The sequence below is a fragment of the Xiphophorus hellerii genome, chromosome 9 (genome assembly GCF_003331165.1).
Source record: "Xiphophorus hellerii strain 12219 chromosome 9, Xiphophorus_hellerii-4.1, whole genome shotgun sequence".
NCBI lineage: Eukaryota > Metazoa > Chordata > Actinopteri > Cyprinodontiformes > Poeciliidae > Xiphophorus > Xiphophorus hellerii.
Window position 1 is genome coordinate 22,946,059 of NC_045680.1, and position 12,141 is coordinate 22,958,199.

The following is a 12,141-nucleotide window of genomic DNA, read 5'->3' on the forward strand; positions in this document are numbered from 1 at the left end:
TGCACATGTTTAGTTCTAACTAAAGTGACTGTGTTGCTTCTCTGCTACTACACAATTTTCACCAGAAAACAGAACTACGTCTTTATACTATATTAAGAAGTCACTACTGAATAATGCAGTTACTTCTTGACACCTTACCCAGGGAGCTGATTGCTGCAGACTGACACACAAAGATAATTCCAGGTTGCTCATTAGTTGTTGGACAGCAGGCATGCGTGATGACAGTAAAAAAAATTCCTTCTGGACTTATCACCTGCACTTAACTGTAATCAGTAGATTCAAGAAGAACCAGAATAGCTCATGGAGCACAAAATGTGATAGCAGACCAGAAATAGACCAAGTGAGGCTGTATGATCCCCAACAGCCTGACTATCTGACGGTGTAAGCGTACGTCTGAAGTGTCTTTTTATAACAGACGATTAAGAAATTTGAAAAATGTGTTTACTGGATGGATAGACAGCTGAAAATAATACTTTTAAAAAATAATAATAATAATTGCACAACATTTTCCTGAACTCTAACCTCAACACTAGAACGTGAAGATTATTGGGGGAAAATAAAAGCAGTCCAGCGGTCCGGGTCATGAGGTCGACTCAGCTGGAGAGAGAAGCAACACTGTTATCTCTTCAGGTGTACTAAGAAGACAAAAGATAGTCATGATGCCCTACCCTGCTCCCAGTTTTGCAAGCCTATAGCAGCAGAGTATACGTGTGATGTCCTAACATTACAACTGTCTGTGCCCACTGTGTTTAATTAATACCAGATCAGTGCAGAAAATGTCACCTCCACCTTCTGTTCCTCAGGACCACCTCAATACTGTGTCCTCTTGCCAGCAGTCTGGCTGTGTAACATGAGTCAGGGGCCAAATATAGCCCCACACAGTGAGCAGCTAGGGACCGGCACAGATGGGACAGCAGCAAGCTGCACAGGCAGTATGCAATTGGACCCTGAACCTGAGAGAACCTGCTGACCGTCTGACCAATAAGGCGAGGGACAGTGAAGAGAAGCTTCGTTTTGTTTCGTTCCAACATAAACAAGACAAACCTGGACCCGAAGAACCAGGGAAGAACCTTCAGCCACACAGGGACACTTGAAGGTAAATATGGATTTTTAAATGAATCATATTTTAAGGACTGGTTTATTAGTTGTTTATCAAACAGATGGAATCATTTAATTCTGTAGTAAAGTGTTTCAAACAGCTGTTTTCTGTACATCAGCGGTTGTCTTTTCTGTCAGGTTATTCCAAGGTTATGATTTCCTCTTATTTTGAAGTATAACTTTGCCTTCAATATATCAAATGGTCAGATTGTAATGTGTAAGCCTTTACAGCATGCATATACTTACTAATTAGTATATACAAAACACAGTACTTTCAAAACGAAACACAAAAGACAGATTATATCGGATCATTGCCACAGATTTTCCTCGTTCACATTAAATCAGATCTGTGCGGTTGTTGTCACTCCAAATCGATTCTGTGGAAATCTTCTGCGTTTTTGCTCTGGCTCTAAAGTGATTGTCTCTGCTTGTTTGTGAAAATGTCTCCACTGATACCTGTGTGAGTGTTTGGAGGTATAGCGGCCCCTCTCCTTCTGCTCTGGGCGGGAGGGGCCGCGGCGCTGCTGTGAAACATAGCCGCGGGGGATTATAAATAACAACAGCTGGTCTTCGGGACGCCATGAGGCTCTGAGCGTCACATCATCCGCGTATCAAGTCCAAAGGTTTCGCAGCACATTATTCACAAGCTCAGACTCAGAGGAGAGCAGCTATAAGAGCAGAGCAAATCTGCTCCATTTTGACTTCCAAAACCAATGCTTGTTATTACAGTTTAATAATGCTATAGGAGTAACTCAGAATTAGGTCCACATGCATGCTTGGATTGTATCTAAAGTTGTTGTTTTTCTCCACCTTTTGTTTATGAAATAACATTTTTACACCAATGGTGAACTGTGTTTTCTGTAGGCCAGGCTGCAATAGCAATGAACTCAAAAACACTTTAGGATTCATCCATTTCAATTTCCATTCATCTAGTTTTAATAATATTTATCCAAGGCATTCGGATCAAATGCATGTGTGACTCATTCAGCTCATTCAAAAGTAAAACAAAAGTAAATTATATTTAAAAAGAAAGAAATGCAGTAGGATTAATAAAACTTAAAGCTGTTGCCTGAAGTTTATGTTGTTCAACATAAACTAAATGCATTTATTAATTTGTGATAAATACATCTTTATGTCCAGACTTTGACTAGACTACTCCATAATCTTCCTTTTTGGTTATCGTTGCAATGCCGACATGGGCGTGCTGGTATGCTTTGGATTTTTTATTTTTGGAAATGTAATAATAAAAATAAATAACTTTTTGCATTTACTTAGATTGTTTTTGTTTGATGCTGAAATTTGTTTGATGACGTGAAACATATATGTGTAACAGGAACGACCGCCAAAAAATAGAAACAGAAAATAGCAAAAGCAAAGTATTTAAGAGGACAAATACTCATTCACACCACTATTCTTTTGCTTTGCCTTGATAAGTTGATGAGGACCGAGACTGTCAATTGGAAATGGACAATGTTCCGTTTTTCTTGGGTATAAGTGTGTCTCATCAAAATGGGTACGACAAGAGAACCTGCCATTCCAGTAAATCACACTTTGACACTCGACCGTCAAAGCAATAGCTTAAAACAACTTGAACTTTGACAAACAAGGCTGGACAAGGACTCCAGTTAATGTTGGCAAGTGAGACAAAAACATCTCTAACAATGAAAGTAAAAGAATTGCAGCAAGCGCCACCAAGTCTGCACAACACCTTTTTATTTTAAGACTTTTATATACAAGCTTACCAATAAATGCCAATAACTCTGGAACCTGTTTTAAGTGATGTGATGAACTGTTATGTTGTGTGATGACTGTATGTTGAACTAGACACAACTAGAGAAATGTCAGCGATGTGGACCAGAACCTGAGTAAAGACCTTTGCTAATACCCACCAGCTGTGTCCAGACAGCAGCGCCCTGAGTCATCCTGCCAGCTATGGATGTCTGAGCAAATGACACACTACTGTATTATAAAGTCTTTATTTTAAACTGGACCTGCTGTCATTGCCTTTTTGCAGATGAATATGTAATGTACAGTGAGTCCTCTTTCTGCCTGCAGCATAAACACCCAAATGGTCTGACTAATGAGGCGTGTTTGTCTTTCAGGATGCAGGACGGGAGTTGGAATCAGCCACTCCCCATTTCAGTGCTGCTCAAGGATCCAGCAGCAGGTGGGACTTCGGAGGGCGATGCGGGTGTGTTTTCTGAGGCCTCCTCCGATGGAGAACTCTACCTTGACTCGTCGACAGAGCTGGATTCTGGACACGGGGACTTTGCAGATCTGACTGCCTTCTTGAGTGCAGAGGAGATTAATCTTAGCCTGGACCTGGCCCGGGAGGCCTTCGGTGAGGCGGATGAATGTGAAGATCAAGACCCCTCTAGTCTTAAACAGCTGGAGCAGGTTCTCCAATCTGTCCCTTCCCCCCTTGTTGTGCCCTCTCAAACGACTGAAAACCTCAACTCAAGCCCAAACCTACACCACCAGACCAAAGCCGTTTGCTCCGATGACAATGGAGCAGTTTCAGTTTCCTCCAACCAGATTGCTCCCATCAGCAAACCCGTACAGATCTCCAGTGAGGCTCCGTCCTCAGCTGAGAAGGTTGTACGGCACAAGCCCATCCAGCCCGTGTACAAGCAAGACAAGCCCAGGCTGGTTCACGAAGGCCTCGAGCTGAACGACCGAGCGGCTTCAGTCACAGAGTTCTGCAGCCGAGCGGCCACCTTCATCGAGGAACTGTCATCCATTTTCAAAGGTTCTGCTCAGGCGGCGGAGGAGGAATCCTCCTCTCCTGACAGTGGCTACCTGTCTCCGAGAAGCCAGCGGACCGTCCCTCAAGGCTCGGTCTCTACGTCCTCCCTGCCTGCAGGCCCACAAGAGGACACACACAACAACCCGCCAGAGACGGGACAGGGGGGTTCGGAGAGGCACCTACATGCTGGAGCTTCAGCTGCATCTGAACCCCTGTCCCCACCTCAGTTCCTCCAAAAGCTGAAGAGTCAGGAAGTGGCTGAAGGCAGCCCCATTCGTCTGGAGTGTAGAGTTCAAGGAAACCCACTGCCACTCGTCAGGTAGGCGGCTACACCATTCTTTTGATCCTATGCTGCAGCCGGGTTTTCATGGCTAAAGTATTTAATTCTAGTGTAGGTTTTTTTTAATTATATTTTTCCCATAGTAAAATTCTATAATTACTTCACCATAGATTGGTTCCTCTTTATGTCACCAGTAAAAATATTTAACCTTTTAACCAATCATCATAAATTAAAGCTGCCTTCATCTCCAGGAGAACTGGATTATAGGGGACCTATGATGCAAAATTCACATTTTGCACATTTTTGTACTTCCATTGCTTTGGGTCTCTACTGCTTCTAAAAGCTGCCCGATCGCTTTAAAGAAAAAAAAAAAACTGATATTTTTTTGAAATCTGGAAAATGATCTGTTTCAAAAACTACTGTGGGAAAAGAAGATAAGTCACCTGTTGTGCTATGAATGGGTTTTTGGCCAGACGTTATACTTATCAAACTTAAACTGGATTACAATTAGAACTAGATGATAAAAAATACAGTTTTATGCAAAATGGATTTCATTAAAGGACAGTGTTTGCTTGCGTATGGGGCATTCGCAGAGGGCATAAGGAGCCCAAAAGTAGGAAACCCGTCCAGGGTGCCAATGATACATGAAGGCCAAGGCTGAAATCAACGGTTAGATGTGCATAAACCCCAAATCATGTCATGTACCTGGGATTAATATAGCTGCATAGGGTTGAGAACATCTTGTAAAACTATTGTCACTCAGCACACTCAATCAGTGCATCCAAAAATGTAACCTGAGACGCCGTTTATTAACTCTGTGCTGCAACGCTGCTGAGTCCTCGGCACCATCTGACACCAGATGCACGGAAAAACAGCAAACGCTTGTTCTGTGGTCAGATGACTCCACGGTTCAGCTGCTTCTGGGACAAAGCAGTTGTTCGATGAAGAGGAGAGAGACTAACTAGACTTTAATCGGTGAATTATCAAAAGCATCTGGGATGACGATTTAGGGAAAGAGTGTCTGTGTGACATGACGGACCAATCAGAGCTGCAGTGGTTTACAATAGTGGTTCATATATTTTAAGGTTTTTCTTTGTGTTTTGATATCACAACCACAAGCTTTAGTTCGTTTCACTTCAATCCACTGTTCACCGTAATGATGATGTACTGGGTTAGTTTTCTCCAATATCTTCATGATCTTTGCAGAACAGATGAGTATCAGGCTCAAAAAGCTCAACACAACATTAAATGAATCACTTTCCTCCATTTGAACATATATTTCTGTTTTATGAAACTGAAGTTGAGTTTCTGGCTTGTGCACACAAACCTGGATGATAAACCGAATTGTTCCACTTCATAATTCTGCGTAACGTCTTAGTGTTGGTCTGCCACGTAGAATCACAATAAAATACATTGTGTTTGTAATACGACAAAATGCTTAAAAGTTTAATGGCTATGGAAATTTTTTTGCAAAACCACCTAAACAGTCTTTTTTGTAGTCAGTTCATGATAAATGTTATCATATGTGAATAATTGCACTAATTTCTCTAACAAAAATAGACGTATGAAACTAATATATCCCAGATTTTTAAAAGGATTTTGAGGGTAATTGGACTTACACTGCTTTTAAAATCTTTTTATTTTTTAACACAGTGAGTCTGTTATTTTTGGATCTGCCTTTAAACCCTTCATATAATTTCTGATCAGCTTTTAGCAAGTTTCCACTGGTGTTACGTTTGAGTTTATTAGCCCACAATTTTAGAGTTAGTTTTATTCTCCCTTCACATGAAAGTTGCGAACATCTTAACTTCATAGGGTTAGGAAGTACTAGTGAAAAATAATTTAATGACGTATTGATTTCCAGGTTATATTAGCAGTTTCTTTTCCAGTGAGCTTTGTGTTTATTTTAGCAAAAACATTGTTGCAACAGAGGCTTTTTATTTACAGAGGATGCTCTGTTTCTAAAGTGATATTATTAGAAACACACAACCAGCAATTCACAAATATAATCAATATAACTGAGGCAGAATTTACAACCATTCTCATTGGTTTAATTTTTTTATTAAAGTGAAGTTTGGTGAGTGAAAACACTAAAAATGTCTCTTTGTGTACATTTGCGTCTATTGGATAAAAGTTTGCACAACTTAAACTGCAGATTTTTTTAAATGGCTTTTTTCCATTACGAAACATGAGGTCCATGAATTTAAATAGTTTCCATTAATTAGTCTGGATAAAACAATATTGATTCTCACCTGAGTTGCTTAGGAAAACCTGTTTGCTTTTATGGCATTTAAAGAAAACGAAGCAAAACCTGCTCTGACCTTCAGTATGTGAATCAGCCTGGGATGTTGGTGATGTTGACCAGAACCAGATCCAGCCTCGCAGGCTGACTGTTGCAGATAAAGTGAGTGATTTGGGAGGGGGCCAGATGGTGAAAGCTACCCCTGTGTTGACAAGTCGAGCACCTGGTCTGAAGTTTGGGGAACTTCCACCCAGTGTTGGCACATTTATCCAGTCAGAGTGATGCTTCATTTATAGAGCCTTAAACCCCCTGAACTTTCCACAATTTGTCACATTACAACCACAAACATTTAAATATCTTAATGGGGGTTGATGCCATAGCCCAACACAAAGTAGTGCATAATTATTAAGAATGAATTTTCAATTAATACTTTTTTTTCTTCTAAACCCGTAATGTTTTTTATGTTTCATGGGAAAATTAAAAATTTTATCTGGTCAGGTGAAACCAAAATGGTTTGTGTTTTATATTGTTATCTGTGTGGACTGCACAACACCCACAGTAAAACATGGTGGTGGCAGACTTATGCTATGGGATGCTTTCTTCAGCAGGGTTAAGATGATCAGAGTTGATGGAAAGGTTAAAAAACGAAATAAAACGCAATCCTGGAAGAAAACCTGTAGTAACTTACGACTTCTTTTAAGTTACTGCAGGTTTCCCATTTTTCTTGGCAGAAATATCTGAGAAATCATTTATGCTACTTTGAATTGGTCTGTCACATAAAACGTCGATGAAATTAATTAAAGCTGGTGGTTGTACGGTGTCAAGATGTGAAAAAAAGTTTTGTTACTTTGCAAGGCAATGTATGCAAGTGATCAGCTCAGAGGAGCGTGACCTGTGTTATTTGTAGCACTTCATCAGTAAACTAAAAATACTCAGCTCTGTGTTTTTTCTAGATCTCACAGCTCAGGCTCTGTGCTCACTGTTTACTAGAGAGACATACCTGAGCAAATGAGACCTTCAAGCTATTTGATCGATTGGGTTAGGCCTTCTCTTGACTGAGTTCCTGTAATATACCTATATTGACCATACATCCAGTTTATGTTTTGTACCTTTGAAGATCATATCTGTAGGTGAGTCCACATGTAAATCAAAAAGATACGGCTCAGGATGTGTATCTCCCCTTTTTGACTGCGAGGGGCCTCTTCTTTGGCCGTATAAATAGGCTTCAAGGGAGTAGGAGCCAAGCACAGGAATGTGTGCAATCCAATGACAAGGCGTTTTCAGTCCAGGCTCCACATCTCCCCACACCTTCTGGGGAAATATGAAGCATGTTTGACTGCACAGGAACAGGAGAGCGGGGTCGCTGCAGCAGCACCTACATTGTGCTGCATTACATAGAGAACTGAAGAGGGGAAGTTCTCAAGAGATAAAGGACTGTGAAAAGCTATTTTGTGTTTTGTGGTTGGTTTTTGTCACATTTAAATGTTTCAGATCACCAAACAAAGTCAGACCAAGATTCAGAATGGAGTTTTCAAGTAATGATTTTATTGATTATAGCAACAGTATGTAAAATTGACCTTTTTTTTTGTTTCACATCATGATGTAATGTTATTCCCTCATCAAAAACATACCTGGAGTGTTGCTTAGATTTTTTTCATTCCTGTTTGAGAAATTGTTTAATCTCCCGTGGCAACCATTTAGCTGTGCAAAACGCTTAGAGGAACTGAGTGCCACAGTCGAGGCAAAGCTTCACCTCAGAGCTGCAGCTTCCAACCCTTCCATCTCACAGAGCAGCCTTCTCCAGCAACTCCCCCACTTTGCTCCTTCAGACTAGCCAGGAGCAATTAGCAAACACCTGGTGGAACTGAGCATCTGCTGAGCTCATTGTAGAAGCTACTGCTCAGTGAAACGCTGGTAAAAATGTTATTATAGAGGAGCGGTGTTGTGATTTCTTCCTGAAGGCAGAGTTTCAGAAAGAGCAAGAGATTTTTAAAGAAACAGTAGCCCAATTCCAAGGCGCTAATTACGAAGTCAAATTTCTTTTAAGTCATGTTTGACATTTTTGTAACAACTGAAGGTAACATAGTTATTTGATTGTGCTATAAAATGATGCCATGTGGCTGGAAAACACATAATATTGTCTCCTTAAGGGGAAAATAGCTATGTAAACCAGCCTGAGCTCTGTACAAAACCATAACTGCTGTCTAAACCCAATAACTGACTGTGCCACCCTGACATCCAGCAAATAATATACCAGACAGTACGCGTTTTTCATCGCTATGGAGCAATTTTTTCCCACTCTTCTTTGCAGAGTTGTTTTAATTGAAACAACCGAGAGGGATTTTTATCATGAACTGCCTGTTTAATATCATGCCAGATGAATATAGTTTGACTTGGCACTCTTATTTTGAAGTCGTTCAGAGGTGTACTTCTTGCTCATTGTCTAGCTACTTACCTTAAGTGAGCTTGAATTTAGTGGAAAATCTTGAATCTCCTTCACAACACAGTCTGTCTGTCAAAGGGACACCAGACTATTAGTGTCATGTTGTTTTTCTGAAATTAGGTCTTAGTTTTATGCCTGATGTACCGGGACACATCCCTTCCAACAAGTTCCTCCTTTTTACTGTCAAACCAGAGAATATTCCCAACAAGCCTCGGTGATCCTCCAGCTGTTTTTGGAGCAATGTACGGTGGGTCTTTGTGTTCTTTCTGGTCAGCAGAGGGTTTTGGATTAGACGGCATCTATGGATTTGGTCAGTCTCTTTCTGATAGCTGAATCTGTTTAAATGAATTGTGGTGACTGAGGCCTGCAGTGCTTTGGATATTGTTCTCAGTTTGTTGTGATCTGGTGAGTTCTTGGAGCCATTTGATTAGCCTGACGACTCCTTGGAAAATTCACTGTTCTGTTTTCTCCATCTATGGATAATAATGGCTCTAATTATATTTTGCTGATGTCAACAAACCTTAGAAGTCACTTTCTAATCCTTTTCTAAACTGATAGATGTCAATGTTTTTCAGCTGTCCTTAAACTGATTTGCACTGATTCTTTTTAGCCTATTTCATGTCGTCACACAGCTTCTGTTCAAGTTAATTTTTGGTTCAACAGGAACTAAAAATCGCTGCGGCGCTGTTTTTTTGTTTTCTTCATAGGGCTAATAAAACTGAACAAAAACAACAACAACAAAAAAAAGAGTTAAACCCCAATTAAATCATGATTTAATGAAGAGAAGACAGTTGTGTTTTCACACAAGGCCAGGTTGTTGAAAATAAAGATGAAATATAAAATATATATATATATATATATATATATATATATATATATATATATATATATATATATATATATATATATATATATATATATATATATATATATATATAATTATATTATTATATATTCCTTTATTTAACCAGGTAAACCCCATTGAGATCTACAGTAGATCTCATTTTCAAGAGGGGCCTGGGCAAAAAAAATTGCAATACATAGCAACCTGGTTACAAGATAAAAACAATTAATACATATGCACAAATAAATAAAGATGAAAATAAACAAATAATTCACTTCATTTTTTAAATTAGAAAGTAAAGTGTAATTGAACTGGATGAAGTTAAAACTATGCCACTTGAGGAGCTTTGGGTAAAACATTTAAACAGACGAAGGGGTTTTCATCTGAAATGCAAAATGTATATATATTTTTGTGCACTTTTGGATTAAGTACTGTTCTGAATATGTAGATTTTTACCCCCGGAAAATTGCAGGGTTTTTTTTGAGTCTGCATACTCCAGTTAACTATTAATCAGTTACTAAATTAATTATTAGTTATTATTGCAATAATCGATTCATCACAATTAATCATTTCAGAACTGCAGGGCAGTTTTGCTGCTTTGTCCACTGAGTGTGTGATCCTCAATGTTTGGGCACTAGATGGCAGCAAATTGTTTGCTGTGCCACATAATTCACCTTCTGGGCGCTGAAAAGACATCAGCGACCTAAAGAAAAGTTTTCACAGTCAAAGCATTACTGATGCACTTTCAGCTGCGTGTGACTAAAGTCCAAGAAAACAAATGAAAAACCGGTCGGTAAAGATCCCCAAACCTGAAGCGGGTTGTGTTTCCCAAGTCTCCATGCTGCTGTTGTTTGATGGCGTTTGCACTTTTCGATGAGGTTTTGCAAACTTCTCAGGAGCTCCTTTCCCATGGGGAGCACCTTTGATGCAGCTGCCAGAGTGAGCAGGTGACGCACCTCCTCACCTCCACAGACTCTAATGAGCCGGTTCTGATCCGATGCCAGCGTTCTGCAGAGGCAGCGAGAAGGCATTCCTGGCGGATGGGAGCTAGGCGTGACCTTCCGTGGTCAACCACAAGCTGTCTCCGCCAGAAAGTATTATGGTGCTGAGCGCATGGTATTCTCCAGCATGCCCTCATTCCCCTCAACACACAATGCATAATGCAGCGCTCTGTTTTTAAGGGATTCGTTTCTTGCACAGGGATACATGCGAGCTACATCCCAGAGGGGAAATCATGCATTTCTTTACCCTGAGTTCATACTTTCGTCTTTTTAGTGGCTGGATTTTTGGGGTCAGGATTACAGGATCAGAAATCAAGGGAATGTGTTGAGTCAGTGCAAGACCCCAGTGTAGGTCTGGGCTGCTAAAGAGAGCATGTCTAAACATCGTTGTTGGTGTGAGGTCCCACTCTGCAAAGCACCAAACAAGCCTCTCTATTTCAAGTCCCTGCAAATCAAGTGGAGAAAATCACCGGCATGCTAATTCCTGGAATTTCATGCGACGCTCTCTTCCATATCATTACTCTGACTGCCTCCTGCGCAAACAAGGCAATTCAAAGCTTGGGATGTCGAACATTTGAGGATGATGGGCAATTAAGGGTGGGAGCAGCCTTGGCTTCTAAGTTTCAGACAAACACACACAAAACCACAATGGAAACATTTGAATGCTTTAGTGGCTGCTCAAACATTCTGCCTAGACATCCATGCAAAGCAAAGTTTCCAACCCCAGCATAAGACTGAATCTGCCACTAAGTTCCAGGCATCGCACATCTACAAATGGGATCATGCATCTCTGCTTTCACCAATATTAATCGCAGACAGGCTTTACATTGCAAATACTTATGATGACTTTTGTTAAAAGCAGGAGAAAAAGTTTTAGGGGCTTCCTTAAAATGTTCTGGGAAAGTCATTCAAAAACTACAAGTAACTTTCTGTAAAACCACATTGTTCAGATGGAAGCAATGAATTTGAATTTTTTCCGGTTCTTGAATAGACAACACAATATGTGGCTTTTCAGTAAACGGTTTAAATGTAAATCACATGTCACCCGTTTTCCATCATCCAGAACACGTTTTGGACGTATTAAACTTGAAAACAAACATTGCTTAAGCGTTTTGAGGGCATAAACAAATGAAAGTACTGAGGGAACATGGGAGGAAGACATGTCCACTAATGAGCACAAATTGATTTACAAGTGTTGGGATTTACAAATGGAACTTGCAATTTGCATGCAAATACTAATTGATTCAGTTCAACTCGGTTTGTGTACATAATGCCAATCAAACCACAAATGTCCTCACCAGAAACTTGACACTCATATTTAACTGTACAAAAAACAGAATTAAATCAATTCAAAATATACCAGTCCGACCCAATCACATAGATTCAGCAATGCCTAAAAATGTGTGGAAATACGTCATAAACTCAAAGTACAAAATTTCATATATTCCCTTTAGTGGCATCATGTCTTTATGCACACACTTAGTTCG

General features: G+C 40.0%; 1 protein-coding gene across 4 annotated transcripts in view; it reads left to right on the forward strand.

Moving 5' to 3' along the window:
• Window positions 1-915: 915 nt before the first annotated feature.
• palld (palladin, cytoskeletal associated protein) overlaps window positions 916-12,141 on the forward strand; it is a 71,149-nt gene continuing 59,923 nt past the window's right edge. For 2 of the 4 annotated variants that reach the window (XM_032571651.1, XM_032571650.1), the window contains exons 1-2: window positions 942-1,096; window positions 3,201-4,163. In XM_032571651.1, coding sequence (XP_032427542.1) covers window positions 3,202-4,163 — 962 coding nt within the window. In that variant the 5' untranslated portion in view covers window positions 942-1,096; window position 3,201. Of the gene's footprint in view, window positions 1,097-3,200; window positions 4,164-12,141 lie in introns of all 4 variants that reach the window. The other 2 variants (XM_032571653.1, XM_032571649.1) reach the window with 2 other exon arrangements.